This window comes from Coregonus clupeaformis, chromosome 7 (assembly GCF_020615455.1).
Source record: "Coregonus clupeaformis isolate EN_2021a chromosome 7, ASM2061545v1, whole genome shotgun sequence".
Classification (NCBI taxonomy): Eukaryota; Metazoa; Chordata; class Actinopteri; order Salmoniformes; family Salmonidae; genus Coregonus; species Coregonus clupeaformis.
Genome location: NC_059198.1, coordinates 16473242 through 16494376, shown reverse-complemented (window position 1 = coordinate 16494376; position 21135 = coordinate 16473242). Strand labels below are relative to the sequence as shown.

The window sequence follows — 21135 nt, the reverse complement described above, 5'->3', positions numbered from 1 at the left end:
TAACATCAACTGTTCAGAGGGGACTGTGTGAATCAGGCCTTCATGGTCGAATTGCTGCAAAGAAACCACTCCTAAAGGACACCAATAAGAAGAAGAGCCCTGCTTAGGCCAAGAAACACGAGCAATGGACATTAGACCGGTGGAAATTTGTCCTTTGGTCTGGAGTCCAAATTGGAGATTATTGGTTCCAACCAATGTGTCTTTGTGAGACGAGGTGTGGGTGAACGGATGATCTCTGCATGTGTAGTTCCCACCGTAAAGCATGGAGGAGGAGGTTTGATGGTGCTTTGCTGGTGACACTTTCTGTGATTTATTTAGAATTCAAGGCACACTTAATCAGCATGGCTACCACAGCATTCTGCAGCGATATGCCATCCCATCTGGTTTGGGCTTAGTGGGACTATCATTTGTTTTTCAACAGGACAATGACCCAACACACCTACTGGCTGTGTAATGGCTATTTTACCAAGAAGGAGAGTGATGGAGTGCTGCATCAGATGACCTGGCCTCCACAATCCCCGGACCTCAACCCAATTGAGATGGTTTGGGATGAGTCGGATGGCAGAGTGAAGGAAAAGCAGCCAACAAGTGCTCAGCATCTGTGGGAACTCCTTCAAGACTGTTGGAAAAGCATTCCAGGTGAAGCTGGTTGAGAGAATGCCAAGAGTGTGCAAAGCTGTCATCAAGGCAAAGGGTGTTATTTCATAGTTTTGATGTCTTCACTATTATTCTACAATGTAGAAAATAGTACAAATAAAGAAGAACCCTTGAATGAGTAGCTGTGTCTACACTCTTGACTGATACTGTATATTCAGAAGGATCTGTAGGGACATAGCCATGACTTTCGTGGCGAAGGCCACATATGGACGCAACGTCATCTTAGAGTTGCCCGGGTACAGAAAGGGTGTACGGATAAAGCTTGGAGGTCCCCAACATATTTAGCCAAGTCCAAAGCCATGAGCAGGAGACCCATCGACTCCAGAGGCTCAAAGGGGGCCGCACACAGTGCCTCCAAAACCAGCCCCAAGTCCCATGTGGGCGCAATAGGTTTAGAGACCGGTCTGAGACGAAGTACACCTTTCAGGAACCGCACCACCAGGGGTTGAGCCCCCGGTGAGGTTCCGTCAATTCCCACATGCACCCTTTTAAAGTGGAGAATGCTTGAAAAGCTCCTGTAGGAACATAAGGATGTAATAATCTCCACCCGGCACAGCCAGAAGAGGACTGGCCATCCCTCAGAGCCTGGTTCCTCTCTAGGTTTCTTCCTAGGTTCCTGCCTTTTCTAGGGAGTTTACATCTGCATTGCTTGCTGTTTGGGGTTTTAGGCTGGGTTTCTGTATAAGCACTTTGTGACATCTGCTGATGGAAAAAGGGCTTTATGAATAAATGTGATGTCCCTCACAGAGCAATGAAAAGGAACAAGTTCTTTATCTTGGCACCAGAGCTCAAACGCTTGCCACTTATATGCCCTTGCAGACTGAACGGTAGTAAAAACATTCAGAGGTAAACCTCTAGCCATCAGATTGACCCTCTTAGGGGCCAGGCCCATAGGAACCAAATCTCTGGCCTCGCTTGCCAAACCTGCCCGTGTGCCTGGGACAACAGGTCCCTGCGCAACGAACGTTTCCATGGGTCCCGCCTAAAAGGCTAATGCTCTCCGGAACCAAGGCTGCCTGGGCCAACAGGGAGCTACAAGAATCAATGTTAAACCCTCCCGGGCACCCACTACAACGTGGGCTGAATCAGAACCACTGGCGGAAACTCGTAAAGGAGGGTTCGAGGCCACTGGTGCGCCAGAGCTTCCGTTCCCAATGGGGTACTCGGGTCCCTCATCGATGAAAATAGTTGTGTGAAACCAAGATTGTGTGTGTAATGTTGGCCCTGCCGAAAATGTCCCATACCTGGGAGAGCCTCCACTCCTGAGAGAGTCCCATCTGGATAAAAGATCTGCACCAGAGTTGAGGCAACTGGGGACATGCATCGCCCAAAGCGTAAGCATGTGCACACTGCTCCCCAGCAATAGATAGCGAGCCAAGGTTAAGAGGGAGCGAGAGAAGAGTCTCTCTTCATCTGTTGATGCATGCCACCACTGACAAGCCGGGCATGACAAAAACAGGGGGAAGCACCTGAGGTAATTGACATGCAGTGCACTCCGCACCAGTGTCCATACCCCCCGAATCAAGTTGCCTTCGTACAGCGCACCCCACCCTCAGGGGGATGCGTCTGTTGTGATCACCTTGTGGGATACAACTCAGCCCATGGGAGCCCCCTGGCAATAGCCTGACAAGGACACCCGAAGCGACCGGCTTAGGCTTCGAGATGCGTCCAGGTGAGTGGCTAGCACTCAGCATTGGAAGGGCCGTATCAACAATAGCCCCACGGGAACGACTTCAATCACAAACGCCATCAGCCCCAGTAGCCATAGGCACTGGCAAAAACACACTGTGTGACCCAGCTGAAATTTGGCTAAGCAGAGCCGGAATCCGGACACCCTCCGTGGGGATACAAAAGCATGATACATGAGTGAGTCTAGCTCGAGACCCAGAAACTTGTGCTTCCATGAGACTGTATAGCCTGCATGAATCCCGGCCCCTTTATGGGCACAGGGGGCTCTGGCAATGGCTGACGTGGTACCCTGTTTGCCAAACATTGGGTCACTGTTGTCACAGTAATGTTTTTGTGGAGGGGCACACTGTTCACTCAGACCTGTGCCAAGGCCCCTTGCTTTGGGGGTTACCCCAGCCAAGTGCTCGGGGGGCTGCTTCATTGGAGGTGCACACAAACCCTGTTTCCTTCACTCCCTCCAACTCCAGGAACTGAAAATAGGAAAGGGTTTGCCATGATGTCAGGGGAAAGCATTTCAGTTTCACTCGCTGGAAGTTAAGCCTGCTAGCCGACATTAGCCAGGAGGCTTTTTAGCATAAGCTAGGCTAGCTAGCCTCTTTGACTGCAGCATGGTCCGTTTAGAATAACCAAGCGACTTAACGCTATGTATACTAAACAAGAGAGCTACCCCAGCAACTCCACCGTGGGGAGGCAGGAATAGCTAGTAATAGCTAGCTCACCTCGGCGAGTTAGCCATCTGGCTAGCGCGCTACGCAGCGCTCATTTAGCTAGCCCCGTCTCGAAATTCGACATGGGACCGGATCACCAGACCCTTCATAAACAAGTCTGGGAAGAGAGGCAAGCAGTGCTTAACCAAGGCAGACACAGGTGGTGGGGGGTACCCACCGAACCTGGCCCTCCCGTAACTGGCAACAGAGCGCACAGGACACGGGTTGGGCGCAGGCGGCCACCGCATACCCCGTGCCCATGCAGACAAGACATTTGCTCTGACCACCCAATCCATCTCCGCTTCCTGCACCTCAGTCCCAGCCAAGGTACCGGCATCCGGGAAAGGAAAGTCGCCATCAGTAATTCCTAGCTTCAGAGAATTGCTATAACCGCATGACTGGGGGCATTATCTCGACCCCCGAATCCGGCTTAGCCATCGTCGTCTCGGCCGTTTTCTTAGCCATCTTACTCATTGCACCAGCAAATTGAAGAACTAATTGTTTGTGATTAGAAAACGTATGAGAACAAGTACAACCTTCAGCTACAACGTCAAGGGGGTGAGCACGCTATAAGTGAAGGAATGAATCAGAGCCTCATGCTTATCAACTATGCAAGGTGGGGCTTCCAGCGAGGCGCGGATTTCATTGGCCTTGTCAGGGCGTGATTATAGATCCTTCAACCGAAGTCGCAAGAGTGCAACTCCCCATAATATGTTGTACCAAAGTTGGCTGACTGAAAGGGAACTAACAGATATTATCTCATAGAACAAAACGTATAAGATTTCCTAAACCTGTGTTAACCTCAGACCTTATTTTCAGCATTTACCCCAAAACCCTTTTCTTTCCCCATTCATTTTCCCCATAGGAATGGCTGAATGAACCAGAGGTAACTCATTTCCGGTTTTAAGGACTACAAGCTGGTGAGCTCTATATGGCCGACCGGTGGCTTCAAAGCCTCTCATTGGCCAACACATAGCATCAGCAATCCAGGGTTTATATACATCATTGGTAAAACCAGTGAGCCTGCTAAGGTGAAGCAGGGTTAGGGTAACAGTAAGGCTGTACGCTCAGCCGAACGCACCACTGGGTGCACACTGGCTTCCCTCCAGGACACCTACAACACCAGGTGTCGCAGGAAGGCCAAGAAGATAATCAGGGACCCCAGCCACCCGAGCCATGGCCTGTTCTCCCTGCTTCGTTCACTAAGATGCGGGCAGAACAGGAAGACTAGCCAAGGGCTTCTTCCCCCAGACCATCAGACTGCTGAATAGCCACCACTAGTCAACTACCAGCCCCCACCCTCCTGCCCCCCTCCACCCCTGCTCCCCGTGTCCACATCCTGCCCCTACACCAATGGACATTTACCATTGTTACAGTGTATATATATGTATATATATATTTTTTTTTTATATTCTTTATTATTACATTGATTGTTTATATTTCACTTTGACTGGCATTGTTGGAGCTCGGAGTATAAGATTTTCACTGTACCCTGCAACCCTGTACATGTGACTATTAAACTTCTAATCTAATCTAACAGTGTTAGGGTAACACCAGTGAGCCTGTTAGGGGGCAATTACTTACCCACCACTCCCCGTCCTCCTCTCCCGTCACTATGATCACCTCTCCCTCCACAAACGTCAGCTCGTCATCATTGTCGGCTTGGCAGTCATAGATGGTCTTCACCCGCCGAGATTTGGTCTTCCCCTAAACACACATATGAACATTACCAGAAATGTCACCAGAGACAAGTAAATAGTATGTGGAATGGTCTGGTTGCCAAAAGTTTCTGTGTTGTGACCCACCTATTAACAATGCCACCACAACCCTGTCTGTGACTGCAACCCAAGATGAACTGGCCCCAACCCACCAGTGGGACCCAGATATTACTCAATGATACCATTAAAGCTCTATGATTTCTGCGGTGTGTCCTTAATTGAACTTTACCGTGTTCTTCCTGGGCAAGGGCACTGGTGTGTCTGGAGCACAGGCCGGGCTCCCATTGGTGTCCTCGCTACCCTGGGGGGATGGGCTCTCAGTCTCTGCCTGCTGATTGGCCGCCGGTGACTCCGGGGGCTGGGGCTTCGGCGCAGGCTCTCCAGGGGGTGGTCTCGTACTGAGCAGATCTGCTGCCCCCGGTTTCGGATGGCCGTCTTGGGAGAGCTGAGGTTTGGGGGGTAGGTCTTTGAGCAGGGGTTTGGGAGGTAGGTCCCCTAGCTGCGGTTTGGGGGGGAGGTCGGAGAGCTGGGGCTTGGGTGGCAGTTCTCCAGGTTTAGGGGGCAGCTCAGAGGGCTGGGGTTTGGGGGGAAGGTCCCCTAGTTGGGGCTTGTCGGGTAGGATGGCTTTTGTTAGGCATTCAGGTCCTGGAGGGGATTTCTGGAGCACCTCCGGAGGCAGACCGGGTTTGTCCATAGACGGGTGTATGGTGTCGATCTTACGCAGTGCCACTAAGAAAAGAACCAGGACACAGGTACTATATTAAACACTTGCTGACTCTAATACTGGGCAGTATGCCAGAAATATGCCGGAAATAAGGTGGTCTCACCTACAGTTATAGGCATTGCTAATCCCATTTCAACATACCTTTCTGAGGTAGTTTGGGTAGAACCCTTGGACCAAGTGTAGACTTTGTGTTGCTAGAAGTAGTGCTGAAAACAGATGGTTATATGAAGTTAATGAAAAATTCTAATAAGATCAGAACTCTATCATACTTAAACAATAGAGTTCCAAACTGCCTCTGGAAGCAACGTCAGCACAATAACTGTTCGTCGGGAGTTTCATGAAATGGGTTTCCATGACCGAGCAGCTGCACACAAGCCTAAGATCCATATTTTTGAAATGTTCTAAATGCCTGCATCCAAAATGGATATCTATGTACCTTTGCTGCTGTGGAATGCCCTCAAACTTGTTGGATAACGGTGACATCTTGTTAGCAGGTGGAGGGGTGGAGTCACTTCCTGAAATGTCGAGATGGTTGTGAGATATGGAAATATGCTGCTCAGTGTATATAATATTCAGCCCCATATTACCCCACATACCAAAATGGTCACCTAAATAAGCACAGCTTTGTGGTTGATAGAATTCTCCTGATTTAAATTATTATTATAATGAATTCACTATTATTATTATTCTTATGTAAAAGTATTTGAAGTCCATCTATACATATACTGTAACTGGTATACAATTACACTACCAGTCAAAAGTTTGGACACACTTACTCACTCAAGGGTTTTTCTTTATTTTTACAATTGTTTACTTTGTAGAATAATAGTGAAGACATCAAAACTATGAAATAACACATATGGAATCATGTGTTAATGAAAAAAGTGTTAAAACAAAATATATTTTATATTTGAGATTCTTCAAATAGCCACCCTTTGCCTTGATGACAGCTTTGCACACTTGTCATTCTCTCAACCAGCTTCATGAGGTAGTCACCTGGAATGCATTTCAATTAACAGGTGTGCCTTCTTAAAAGTTAAATTTGTGGAATTTCTTTCCTTCTTAAAGCGTTTGAGCCAATCAGTTGTGTTGTGACAAGGTATACAGAAGATAGCCCTATTTGGTAAAATACCAAGTCCATATTATGGCAAGAACAGGTCAAATAAGCAAAGAGAAACGACAGTCCATCATTACTTTAAGACATGAAGGTCAGTCAATACGGAAAATGTCAATAACTTTGAATGTTTCTTCAAGTGCAGTCGCAAAAACCATCAAGCGCTATCATGAAACTGGCTCTCATGAGATCCGCCACAGGAATGGAAGACCCAGAGTTACAGTGCCTTGCAAAAGTATTAATCCCCCTTGGCGTTTTTCCTATTTTGTTGCATTACAACCTGTAATTTAAATTGATTTTTATTTGGATTTCATGTAATGGACATACACAAAATAGTCCAAATTGGTGAAAAAAATAACTTATTTCCAAAAATTCTAAAACATAAATAACGGAAAAGTGGTGCGTGCATTTGTATTCACCCCCTTTGCTATGAAACCCCTAAATAAGATCTGGTGCAACCAATTACCTTCAGAAGTCACATAATTAGTTAAATAAAGTCTGCAACACCACTAAGTAAGGGGCACCACCAAGCAAGTGGCACCATGAAGACCAAGGAGCTCTCCAAACAGGTCAGGGTCAAAGTTGTGGAGAAGTACAGATCAGGGTTGGGTTATAAAAAAAATATCAGAAACTTTGAACATCCCACGGAGCACCATTAAATCCATTATCTAAAAAATGGAAAGAATAGGCACCACAACAAACCTGCCAACAGAGGGCCACCCACCAAAACTCACGGACCAGGCAAGGAGGGCATTAATCAGAGAGGCAGCAAAGAGACCAAAGATAACCCTGAAGGAGCTGCAAAGCTCCACAGCGGAGATTGGAGTATCTGTCCATAGGACCACTTTAAACCGTACACTCCACAGAGCTGGGCTTTACGGAAGAGTGGCCAGAAAAAAGCCATTGCTTAAAGAAAAAAATAAGCAAACACGTTTGGTGTTTGCCAAAAGGCATGTGGGAGACTCCCCAAACATATGGAATAAGGTACTCTGGTCAGATGAGACTAAAATTGAGCTTTTTGGCCATCAAGGAAAACGCTATGTCTGGCGCAAACCTAACACCTCTCATCACCCGAGAACACCATCCCCACAGTGAAGCATGGTGGTGGCAGCATCATGCTGTGGGGATGTTTTTCATCTGCAGGGACTGGGAAACTGGTCAGAATTGAAGGAATGATGGATGGCGCTAAATACAGGAAAATTCTTGAGGGAAACCTGTTTCAGTCTTCCAGAGATTTGAGACTGGGACGGAGGTTCACCTTCCAGCAGGACAATGACCCTAAGCATACTGCTAAAGCAACACTCGAGTGGTTTAAGGGGAAATATTTAAATGTCTTGGAATGGCCAAGTCAAAGCCCAGACCTCAATCCAATTGAGAATCTGTGGTATGATTTAAAGATTGCTGTACACCAGCGGAACCCATCCAACTTGAAGGAGCTGGAGCAGTTTTGCCTTGAAGAATGGGCAAAAATCCCAGTGGCTAGATGTGCCAAGCTTATAGAGACATACAGTGAGGGAAAAAAGTATTTGAACCCCTGCTGATTTTGTACGTTTGCCCACTGACAAAGAAATGATCAGTCTATAATTTTAATGGTAGGTTTATTTGAACAGTGAGAGACAGAATAACAACAAAAAAATCCAGAAAAACGCATGTCAAAAATGTTATAAATTGATTTGCATTTTAATGAGGGAAATAAGTATTTGAACCCCTCTCAATCAGAAAGATTTCTGGCTCCCAGATGTATTTTATACAGGTAACGAGCTGAGATTAAGAGCACACTCTTAAAGGGAGTGCTACTAATCTCAGCTTGTTACCTATATAAAAGACACCTGTCCACAGAAGCAATCAATCAATCAGATTCCAAACTCTCCACCATGGCCAAGACCAAAGAGCTCTCCAAGGATGTCAGGGACAAGATTGTAGACCTACACAATTATTATTATTATTATTATTATTATTTATTTAGCAGACGCTCTTATCCAGAGCGACTTACAGGAGCAATTAGGGTTAAGTGCCTTGCTTAAGGGCACATCAACAGATTTTTCACCTAGTCGGCTCGGGGATTAGAACCAGCGACCTTTCGGTTACTGGCACAACGCTCTTACCCACTAAGCTACCTGCCGCCCCCGGCTGCCACAAGGCTGGAATGGGCTACAAGACCATCGCCAAGCAGCTTGGTGAGAAGGTGACAACAGTTGGTGCGATTATTCGCAAATGGAAGAAACACAAAATAACTGTCAATCTCCCTCGGCCTGGGGCTCCATGCAAGATCTCACCTCGTGGAGTTGCATGATCATGAGAACGGTGAGGAATCAGCCCAGAACTACACGGGAGGATCTTGTCAATGACCTCAAGGCAGCTGGGACCATAGTCACCAAGAAAACAATTGGTAACACACTACGCCGTGAAGGACTGAAATCCTGCAGCGCCCGCAAGGTCCCCCTGCTCAAGAAAGCCCATATACAGGGCCGTCTGAAGTTTGCCAATGAACATCTGAATGATTCAGAGGATAACTGGGTGAAAGTGTTGTGGTCAGATGAGACCAAAATCGAGCTCTTCGATATCAACTCAACTCGCCGTGTTTGGAGGAGGAGGAATGCTGCCTATGACCCCAAGAGCACCATCCCCACCGTCAAACATGGAGGTGGAAACATTATGCTTTGGGAGTGTTTTTCTGCTAAGGGGACAGGACAACTTCACCGCATCAAAGGGACGATGGACGGGTCCATGTACCGTCAATTCTTGGGTGAGAACCTCCTTCCCTCAGCCAGGGCATTGAAAATGGGTCGTGGATGGGTATTCCAGAATGACAATGACCCAAAACACACGGCCAAGGCAACAAAGGAGTGGCTCAAGAAAAAGCACATTAAGGTCCTGGAGTGGCCTAGCCAGTCTCCAGACCTTAATCCCATATAAAATCTGTGGAGGGAGCTGAAGGTTCGAGTTGCCAAACGTCAGCCTTGAAACCTTAATGACTTGGAGAAGATCTGCAAAGAGGAGTGGGACAAAATCCCTCCTGAGATGTGTGCAAACCTGGTGGCCAACTACAAGAAACGTCTGACCTCTGTGATTGCCAACAAGGGTTTTGCCACCAAGTACTAAGTCATGTTTTGCAGAGGGGTCAAATACTTATTTCCCTCATTAAAATGCAAATCAATTTATAACATTTTTGACATAAGTTTTTGTGGATTTTTTTGTGGTTATTCTGTCTCTCACTGTTCAAATAAACCTACCATTAAAATTATAGACTGATCATGTCTTTGTCAGTGGGCAAACGTACAAAATCAGCAGGGGATCAAATACTTTTTTCCCTCACTGTACCCCAAGAGACTTGCAGCTGTAATTGCTGCAAAAGGTGGCTCTACAAAGTGTTGACTTTGGAGGGGTGAATAGTTATGCACGCTCAAGTTCAGTTTTTTTGTCTTATTTCTTGTTTTGCATCTTCAAAGTGGTAGGCATGTTGTGTAAGTCAAATGATACAAACCCCCCCAAAAATCAATTTTAATTCCAGGTTGTAAGGGAACAAAATAGGAAAAATGCCAAGGGGGGTGAATACTTTCGCAAGCCACTGAACCTCTGCTGCAGAGGATAAGTTCATTAGAGTTACCAGCCTCAGAAATTGTAGCCCAAATAAATGCTTCACAGAGTTCAAGTAACAGACACATGTCAACATCAACTGTTCAGAGGGGACTGTGTGAATCAGGCCTTCATGGTCGAAATGCTGTAAAGAAACCACTACTAAAGGACACCAATAAGAAGAAGAGACCTGTTTGGGCCAAGAAACACAAGCAATGGACATTAGACCGGTGGAAATGTGTCCTTTGGTCTGGAGTCCAAATTTGAGATTTTTGGTTCAAACCGCTGTGGCTTTGTGGGTGAACAGATTATCTCCGCATGTGTAGTTCCCACCGTAAAGCATGGAGGAGAAGGTGTTATGGTGTGGGGGTGCTTTGCTGGTGACACTATCTGTGATTGATTTAGAATTCAAGACACAGTTAACCAGCATGGCTACCACAGCATTCTGTAGCGATACGCCATTCCATCTGGTTTGGGCTTAGTGAGACTATCATTAGTTTTTCAACAGGACAATGACCTAACACACCTCCAGGCTGTGTAAGGAGAGTGATGAAGTGCTGCATCAGATGACCTGGCCTCCACAATCACCCGACCTCAAGCCAATTGAGATGGTTTGGGATGAGTCGGACGGCAGAGTGAAGGAAAAGCAGCCAACAAGTGCTCAGCATATGTGGGAACTCCTTCAAGACTGTTGGAAAAGCAGTCCAGGTGAAGCTGGTTGAGAGAATGCCAAGAGTGTGCAAAGCTGTCATCAAGGCAAAGGGTGGCTATTTGAAGAATCTCAAATATAAAATATATTTTGATTTGGTTAACACTTTTTTGGTTACTACATGATTCCATATGTGTTATTTCAAAGTTTTGATATCTTCACTATTATTCTACAATGTAGGAAATAGTAAAAATAAAGGGTTAGGGTTAGGGTTAACCCTAACCCTAACCCTTGAAGGAGTAGGTGTGTCCAAACTTTTGACTGGTACCGTATAATATATATAAATATACACACACATATACATATATATATATTCTGTACATTATAGTAGAAAAGGGTAAGGGAGGGAGATGTCAGGCTGAGTTTTCCATTAGCTACCATTATGGACTATAGGAGGTATGTCAAAGATAAAGATTTTACTGAGTTACAGTTCATATAAGAAAATCTGTCAATTGAAAAATTCATTAGACCCTAATCTATGGATTTCATATCTGGGAATACAGATATGTATATGTTGGTCACAGATACACTATATATAGAAAGGTATGTGGACACCCCTTCAAATGAGTGGATTTGGCTATTTCAGCCATACCCGTTGCTGACAGGTGTATACAATCGAGCACACAGCCATGCAATCTCCATAGACAAACATTGGCAGTAGATTGGCCTTACTGAAGAGCTCAGTGACCTTCAACGTGGCACCGTCATAGGATGCTACCTTTCCAACAAGTCAGTTCGTCAAATTTCTGCCCTGCTAGAGCTGCCCTGTTCAAGTGCTGTTATTGTGAAGTAGAAACGTCTAGGAGCAACAACGGCTCAGCCGTCTGTCCTCAGTTGCAACACTCACTAACGAGTTCCAAACTGCCTCTGGAAGCAACGTCAGCACAATAACTGTTGGTCTGGAGTTTCATGAAATGGGTTTCCATGGCCGAGCAGCCGCACACAAGCCTAAGATCACCATGCGCAATGCCAAGCGTCGGCTGGAGTGGTGTAAAGCTCGCCGCCATTGGACTCTGGAGCAGTGGAAACGCGTTCTCTAGAGTGATGAATCACGCTTCACCATCTGTCAGTCCGACAGACTAATCTGGGTTTGGCGGATGCCAGGTGAGCGCTACCTGCCCCAATGCATAGTGCCAACTGTACAGTTTGATGGAGGAAGAATAATGATTGGGGCTGTTTTTCATGGTTCGGGCTAGGCCCCTTAGTTCCAGTGAAGGGAAATCTTAACGCTACAGCATACAGTGACATTCTAGACGATTCTGTGCTTCCAACTTTGTGGAAACAGTTTGGGGAAGGCCCTTTCCTGTTTCAGTATGACAATGCCCCCGTGCACAAAGCGAGGTCCATACAGAAATTGTTTGTCGAGATCGTTATGGAAGAACTTGACTAGCCTGCACAGAGCCCTGACCTCAACCCCATTGAACATCTTTGGGATGAATTGGAACGCTGACTGCGACCCAGGCCTAATCACCCAACATCAGTGCCCAACCTCACTAATGCTCTTGTGGCTGAATGGAAGCAAGTCCCCGCAGCAATGTTCCAACATCTAGTGGAAGGCCTTCCCAGAAGAGTGGAGGCTGTTATAGCAGCAAAGGGGGGACCAACTCCATATTACTGCCCATGATTTTGGATTGAGATGTTTGACGAGCAGGTGTCCACATACTTTTGGTCATGTAGTGTACCTTATAAAAAAAAGAAGTAGGGGCGTGGATCAGAAAACCAGTCAGTATCTGGTGTGAGCACCATTTGCCTCATGCAGCGCGACACATCTCCTTCGCATAGAGTTGATCAGGCTGTTGATTGTGGCCTGTTGAATGTTGTCCCAGTCTTCAATGGCTGTGCGAAGTTGCTGGATATTGGCGAGAACTGGAACACGCTGTCGTACACGTCGATCCAGAGGATCCCAAACATGCTCAATGGGTGACATGTCTGTTGAGTATGCAGGCCATGGAATTGCAGTAATTGTGTACAGATCCTTGTGACATGGGGCCGTGCATTATCATGCTGAAACATGACATGGAGGCGGTTGAATGTCACGACAATGGGCCTCAGGATCTCGTCACGGTATCTCTGTGCATTCAAATTGCCATTGATAAAATGCAATTGTGTTGTCCGTAGCTTATGCCAGCCCATACCATAACCCCACCGCCACCATGGGGCACTCTGCTCACAACGTTGACATCAGCAAACCGCTCGCCCACATGACAGTTGAAACCGGGATTCATCTGTGAAGAGCACATTTCGCCAGCGTGCCAGTGGCCATCGAAGGTGAGCATTTGCTCACTGAAGTCAGTTACGACGCTGAACTGCAGTCAGGTCAAGACCCTGGTGACGACAAGCACGCGGATGAGCTTCCCTGAGACTGTTTCTGACAGTTTGTGCAGAAATTCTTTGGTTGTGCAAACCCACAGTTTCATCAGCTGTCCGGGTGGCTGATCTCAGACGATCCCGCAGGTGAGGAAGCAGGATGTGGAGGTCCTGGGCTGGCATGGTTACACGTGATCTGCGGTTGTCAGGCCGGTTGGACGTACTACCAAATTCTCTAAAATGGCTTATGGTAGAGAAATTAATATTCAATTATCTGGCAACAGCTCTGGTGGACATTCCTGCAGTCAGCATGCCAATTGCACGCTCGCTCAAAACTTGAGACATCTGTGGCATTGTGTTCCCCAGCACAAGGTGCACCTGTGCAATGATCATGCTGTTTAGTCAGCTTCTTGATATGCCACACCTGGCAGTTGGATGGATTATCTTGGCAAAGGATAAATGCTCACTAGCAGGGATTTAAAGACATTGAGAGAAATAAGCTTTTTGTGCGTATTGAAAATTTCAGGGAACTTTTATTTCAGCTCTTGAAACATGGGACCAACACTTTATTGTTGCGTTTAGATTTTTGTTCAGTGTAGTATTATTCAGCTAATAATCTACATTTTATTCTATACTAATGCTGTTGAGGCCACTGTTAGATGAGACTGTAAGAATGTGTTTGTATTTCACAATACAAAAAACATCACAGACGAGACAAAATGATGACAAAAATAATGATCTGACATCCAACACTAACATATACATTTACACAGGATTACCATCACCCTCCAAAATGACCAGGATGTGTCTGTGTCATTGCCATCACACCATAAAATGACCAGGATGTGTCTGTCATTCATGAACAGCACTGACACTCTGGTCATGGGGAAGACCTGGTCGGAAACCCACTCAATACTAGGCCAGAGATGGGTAACTCTGGTCCTGTAGGGCCTCAGTGTAGGTAGGCATTTAGACTGACCTTAGTTCAATCATGTGTGTTAGTGCTGGGCTGGACCAAAAGCCTGCACACACTACAACTGTCCAGGACCAGAGACTTTAATGTTATTAAGGATCATGTCCTTTGCTAATAAAGACGACCAAGCAGTATTCAGATGTGTCTGCTTGGGTCTGGCCCACCGAGGGAGGACTCACCCACGTAAATGCCCCCTCTACTGTGGGAAAGCGGGCTGGGCGGGTCAGACAGGGTGCGTTTGTGCCCGGGGGGAGGGGGCGGAGGCCTCTTCTTGGACAGGGTGGAGCTGCCTCCGGGGATGAGGGTGGAGGGAGGAGCTGGAGGAGTGACAACATACAAACATGCAGTGAAGGGACAGGCATCATTCATTCTGTCACCTGTGATACCAAGAGGAAGGGGAGGGGCTTGAGAGGGGAGGGTAGATGAGAGGAAGGTTTCTTGCCATCGAGACTGGGTTCAACACAATTGTTGGACAATGTGGGGGAGATTTGTTAACACAACATCAATACAGGTAAAACACAACCTCCCAGTGAACAGAGAAACGCCCAGATAGGAATACAGAGAAGATGGACACAGAACTATGTGTGTGTATTGTGTATGTGTCGTTTTGTGTATATTTTGGGGTGGGTGTACATGCTCCTGAGACTTCTGGACCTACAGTAAAGTTAACCCAAAGCAGCTAGTCCTATTCCCAGCTGTGTGTAAGCCTGGAAACATGCTATAAGATTGTGGCTAATAGAGAACTCAGCCAGTCAGAGAGGAGAGTCAGACTGCATCCAAAAATGGAACCCTATATCCTATATAGTGCACTACTGTTAGATCCCATAGGGCTCTGATCAAAATTAGAGCACTATATAGGGAATAGGGTGCCATTTGGGACACAATCTACATAAGGTATGATAGCACTTTACAGCTCAGGGGTGGCGACGTCACAAAACGTGATAAAACTGCGTGTAAGAAAATGTATAATTAACCACACTTTTACAGTGCCATTGTTAAAAGTTTAAGACGCCACCACCCATATTTTTAATGGGAAGTAAAGCGCAACTAGTGCCACTGGGCAGCAGAAGTATATGGGCGGGCACAGCAGGAGAAAATGTAAAAACAAGATATTCACTGATGTATGGTCGAGTGCCGGCCAGAGTGGCGTAGTGCGAGTGAGAGCCGAGGAATGCCAAGTGCGGCGCTGAAAGAGAAAGAAAGGAGAAAAAGAGAGAGAGAGAGAGGGATGAAGAGGGATGAAGAGTGTGGGAGAGAATGTATGTCAAGCTCTGAGAGCTTCTCCCACACACTGGCAGCGGTTGAAATGACACCCTATTCCCTTTGTAGTGCACTACTTTTGACCAGAGCCCTATGCAGGCCTTGATCAAAAGTAGTGCACTATTTAGAGAATAGGGCGCCATTTGAGACGCAAGCCACTATAAACCCCCATATGAAATCTTATTAGTGACAAGAAATGCAAAAGAGGAGAAATTGCACCGAAATGCCTAAGGGGAAACAAGTCAGTCCGATGCCCACTGAAAGAGAACTGTTCATCTCTTGTGTGTAAAGAGAAACCGCCGTTTCTCTTCGCTCCACTCAACAGTGTATTGGCGTCAACAATGTAGCCTACTGTATTGTAACAAGGATAGGGAATAGCAATCTGGGGTGTGAGTGCTTTTGTTCTAACTCCTGTCTTCGGGAGGGATGTTATGGTTCATTATAATTGTGCTGACCGTGCTGCTTGCCCCTGGGAGTCTGTTTGTACTGTCAGATAGTGTTGATGATCAGGATGTGTCCTGGGCTGCGTCCCAAATGGCACCTTATTCCCTATATAGTGCATTACTTCTGACCTGGGCCCATAGAGAACTATTGCACTATGTAGGACATGGGGTGCCATTTGGGACACAACCCTGGATTTCCATAATGAAGCGTTAACATTAACAGCCTGGTGTATTATCTGGCTTTATACAATGGGTGGGTCTAATCCTGAATGCTGATTGGTTAAAACCGCATTCCAGCCAGTGTCTATTCCACAAGTTACCACCGGCTAAATCTATGATGTTAAAATGCCTATTTACTCTGTTCCATCTGACTGCACAATCCACTGTCTCATCAGCCCAGCTAAGCAATTTATAAACTTGATCTCCACTATAAAAAGCATTTAGACATTATCTCAATTTCTTTTAGACTAACATTTAGTTTTCAACAGGGGAGATTTGTATAAACCTTGCTGTCTGTCTCCGACATTTGCAACATTGTTTCAATATTCAAATTCGATCTCCAGCTGTCCCATAGTAATGAACGTGTCGGGAGTCGGGACGAGACAGACAGGCAGGCATCATTTTTATGGATATATACAAAGAAATGTCAATTATTTATTTTTTAAACAAAACGAAGCACAGCTAGTTTGCAGTCTTTCCAGCTTCAGTTTGAAGTGATTGTGTTAGCTGTGTTGTTGGCTAGCTCCCCTGAACAACAGTGTCCTGATGAGTGAGCACATTTTCTATGCCAGACGAAATCGCGCCTCATTTGCTCATTGTTATGCATGTATCCAAATAAATGTCTCTAGAAAACAGCTTTAAAAAATGCAAACGCAGCTACTTTGCTGGTATTCTGGCTGAACTTTTTGACGTGACTGTAAATTAGCCATAGTTGACTAGCTAGCAAGCAAGGGATAAGAACGTTGCCAGCCAGTATGGCAATGGAACATTTAGAACGAACAACTGGGTCGCGAAAATAGATACAGAACAAAAAGACTGAACGACTGACTCCCGACACGTTCATTACTATGGGACAGCTGGAGATCGAATTTGTCTCTGGCAACCGAACCGATAGAACGATCGGCCAGCCGGCTTGGGTAGCAACCCTAGATTTGTTTCGGGACTATATCTTGTGGAAGGATGAAATAGTATTAATACATTAATCAAAATAATGTTTTTAATGAAAATATGTCAATAATTTTTTTAATATGTTGGTAACCCATTGTATAAAAGTGATAATGCCCGAGAAGCCGGTGTTTGGAGGATATATTGGCATGGTGTTTGGAGGATATATTGGCCTCGACTTCATCTCAGACCTAACAACACCCGTGCCAATGTATCCTCCAAACACCGGCTTCACTGGCATTATCACTTAAGTGTGTCTCCACTCTCTCCTTCACTCCCGCCTGCCAGCAGCCCTGAAGCCATCCTTTTGCTGGAGGTGCCTTTCTTGTGTAAGCAGTCTTTATGACAGCCGCTTCCCGCCCTCTGATCGACGTGTTGACAAATTACATTCCTCTCAAGGGTGTGTGTGTGTGTAAGGTTGAGAGAGAGAGGAAAATACTAATCATATCAGCAACTTGGTTAACTAGTGTTATGATTACAATGTTTTGTAACAGAGAAAAACAGTAAACTTTATTACTGCGTTCTTCCTGAGTACCAGTGTTAGAGATAAGAGACAATGTGCCAGTACATGCAAATTCTCCATACTTGTAAATGCTGGTCAACCAGACAATACTACTATGTATCCTATGTACATTCCACAACTGGCCACATAACCTTTAGGCCATTTGCATTTCAGGTAGAAGTTTCACCTAGATAGAGATCTAGGATCAGCTTCCCCTCCCCAATCATCACCTTAACCATTAGTGGGGAAAATACAAAACTGACCTCTGATCAGTGTCTAGAGGCAACTTCATCCTACACTGATAAAAGTCTGGACCCTGGCCAATCACAACCAGGTCTCACCTTTGCCCTGGTTCCTGGGGGGCAGAGGGGGGGCATCGGCCACGGGGGAAGAGGAAGTGAGGTCGGTGGAGGCGGAGTACATCTGGTTGGTGAAGGCGCTGTAAGACATGCGCTGCTGTTTGTCCCGGTGGCTGATGAAGCCCGGCAGAGACAGCTTGTCATGGGGAGACAGGCTGGACGAGTGGCAGAAACTCTGGGGGCGCGGGGAACGGTCCTTCTTTATGGGACTAGGCTGCAGACAGAGAGGGAGAGAGAGACAAGTGTCAACTTGGAAGAGTGTCAACTTAGGAACTTTGACATTTCATTCCAAAATCATGGGCATTAATATGGAGTTGGTCCCCCCTTTGCTGCTATAACAGCCTCCACTCTTCTGGGAAGGCTTTCCACTAGCTGTTGGAACATTGCTGCAGGGACTTGCTTCCATTCAGCCACAAGCGCATTAGTGAGGTCGGGCACTGATGTTGGTTGATTAGGCCTGGCTCACAGTCAGTGTTCCAATTCATCCCAAAGGTGTTTGATGGGGTTGAGGTCAGGGCTCTGTGCAGGCCAGTCAAGTTCTTCCATACCTATCTTGACAAACCATGGCTGCTTGGCCATGGAAACCCATTTCATTAAGCTCCTGACGAACAGTTCTTGTGCTGACGTTGTTTCCGGAGGCAGTTTGGAACGTGGTAGTGAGTGTTGCAAGCGAGGACAGACGATTTTTACACGCTACGTGCGTGAGCTTGTGTGGCTTACCACTTCGTGGCTGAGCCATTGTTGCTTCTAGACATTTCCACTTTACAATAACAGCACTTACAGTTGACCGGGGCAGCTCTAGCAGGGCAGATATTTGACAAACTGACTTGTTGGAAAGGTGGCATCCTATGACGGTGCCACGTTGAAAGTCACTGAGCTCTTCAGTAAGGCCATTCTACTGCCAATGTTTGTCTATGGAGATTGCATGGCGGTGTGCTCGATTATATACACCTGTCAGCAACGGGTGTGGCTGAAATAGCCGAATCCTCTAATTTGAAGGGGTGTCCACATACTTTTGTATATATAGAGTATTTGCACATGGATTTCAAGTTGTGTTCTCTGTCCAGATGTGTGAACCTGCAGTCCCAGTCTGACCTTGTCATCGAGATCATCATCGCTCTCGTCCAGCTCGTCCAGCCTCAAGCTCCACTCATACTCCACGTGGACATGAGGGTAATACTTCCCCGCTGCAGCCTGCACCAGCTGGGGAACACAAATGTTGATTACTTCATTTGGATCCACAATGAAACAATGAAATACAGAGGACATACAAATTAACACACAGTGATTATATCCCACAAAGCAAGTCATAACGAACAATCTACCACAATGAATACCTCCAACATGAATTAGATTGTTGTCCTCCTTTATTTTGATGTGCAAAACATGCCATAATATCACTGATGGTAAAGCACCAACTTAGTTTTCTGTGTGCAAATAGTAACCATACATCAGTAATGGTTTCCTCTCTGAAGTCACTAGAAGCCTGGGTAGGCCTTTGGCTGCTGCCATCTAGTGTCCAAAGATGTGCTGGTCAACAAGTCCCTTCGATCTAGACTATCTACTGTGCTGCTACATCATCAGATATTGTGTGGATGCTACTTCAACAAAGAACAGGATTGCATCTTTAAATATTGCTATCAATTCATGCAATTAATAGCCAAACATATAGTGGTTATGGAGCATATTGGCTCATGTTCACAGTGAGATACTTACTGCCTCCTCACACTGACTGTTCTTCATACGCCTGGCAATATCCAGCGCCGTCTCACCATTCTGATTGGCTAAAAGAACAGGCATGATATTGGTTACACTAGACGCATACATTCCATCGATGTGTATAAAACAGTGGAGGCTGCTGTGGTTAAGAGCGTTGTGCCAGTAACCGAAAGGTCTCTGGTTCTAATCCCCGAGCCGACTAGGTGAAAAATCTGTCGATGTGCCCTTGAGCAAGGCACTTAACCCTAATTGCTCCTGTAAGTCGCTCTGGATAAGAGCGTCTGCTAAATGACTTAAATGTAAATGTAAATAATAATGGCTGGAACAGAGCAATGGAATGGCATCAAACACATGGAAATCATGTGTTTAATGTATTTGTTACCATTCCACTAATTCCGCTCCAGCCATTAACACGAGCCATCCTGTGGTAGAAAACACAATTTTGATTAGCCAAAAACAGAACAGGCATGTTAACATAACCAAGTCTGATACATTTACATATGAGTATGTAATAATAAATAATAATATGCCATTTAGCAGACGCTTTTATCCAAAGCGACTTACAGTCATGCGTGCATACATTTTTGTGTATGGGTGGTCCCGGGGATCGAACCCACTACCTTGGCGTTACAAGCGCCGTGCTCTACCAGCTGAGCTACAGAGGACCACATATATGTGTGTGTGTGTGTGTTACTCACTGATGTCAGTGGCTGGTTTGCCCCTCAGCAGTAGTTTGAGGCATTGGTGTTTCTCGTACATGCAGCAGTAGTGCAGGGCAGTGTTTCCCCACTCGGTCTGCTTATCCAGGTTCCCACTGTGACATGTCACGGGTCACACCCCAGAGGTAAAAGGTGTCACATTATCATTCACGCTTTGATCACACATACTGCTTTAATACCTATTTTTCACTACGGCTGACAAAATATACACAGAGTGTACAAAACATTAGAAACACCTGCTCTTTCCATGACAGACTGACCAGGTGAATCCATGTGAAAGCTATGATCCCTTATTGATGTCACCTGTTAAATCCACTTCAATCAGTGTATATAAAGGGGAGGAGACAGGTTTAAGAAGGATTTTTAAGCCTTGGGACAATTGAGACATATATTGTGTATGTGTGCCATTCAGAGGGTGAATGGGCAAGACAAAATATTTAAGTGCCTTTGAACGGGGCATGGCAGTAGGTGCCAGGCGCACCGGTTTAAGTGTGTTGAGAACTGCAGCGCTGCTGAGTTTTTCACGCTCAACAGTTTCCTGTGTGTTTCAAGAATGGTCTACCACCCAAAGGACATCCAGACAATTTGGCACAACTGTGGGAAGCATTGAAGTCAACATGGGCCAGCATCCCTGTGGAACGCTTTCGACACCTTGTTGAGTCCATGCCCTGACGAATTGAGGCTGTTCTGAGGGCAAAAGGGGGTGCAACTCAATATTAGGAAGGTGTACTTCAGTCACACTAAGATGTTGACTGGTAAGTGGTTGGTCCTCATTTCATCTCCTCCTATCCCTGA

At 46.0% G+C, this 21135-nt stretch overlaps 1 protein-coding gene across 6 annotated transcripts in view; it reads right to left on the bottom strand.

Annotated features, from left to right (window-relative positions):
- Positions 1–21135, bottom strand: part of asap1b (ArfGAP with SH3 domain, ankyrin repeat and PH domain 1b) — an 86246-nt gene that overhangs the window by 4594 nt on the left and 60517 nt on the right. For 2 of the 6 annotated variants that reach the window (XM_041881214.2, XM_041881215.2), the window contains 10 exons: positions 20320–20435; positions 19619–19686; positions 18998–19105; positions 17885–18116; positions 15292–15360; positions 14354–14491; positions 5932–6010; positions 5637–5701; positions 5001–5500; positions 4638–4760 (listed from right to left, as the gene is read on the bottom strand). In XM_041881214.2, coding sequence (XP_041737148.1) covers positions 4638–4760; positions 5001–5500; positions 5637–5701; positions 5932–6010; positions 14354–14491; positions 15292–15360; positions 17885–18116; positions 18998–19105; positions 19619–19686; positions 20320–20435 — 1498 coding nt within the window. The remainder of the gene's footprint in view (positions 1–4637; positions 4761–5000; positions 5501–5636; positions 5702–5931; positions 6011–14353; positions 14492–15291; positions 15361–17884; positions 18117–18997; positions 19106–19618; positions 19687–20319; positions 20436–21135) is intronic. The other 4 variants (XM_041881218.2, XM_041881219.2, XM_041881216.2 and 1 more) reach the window with 3 other exon arrangements.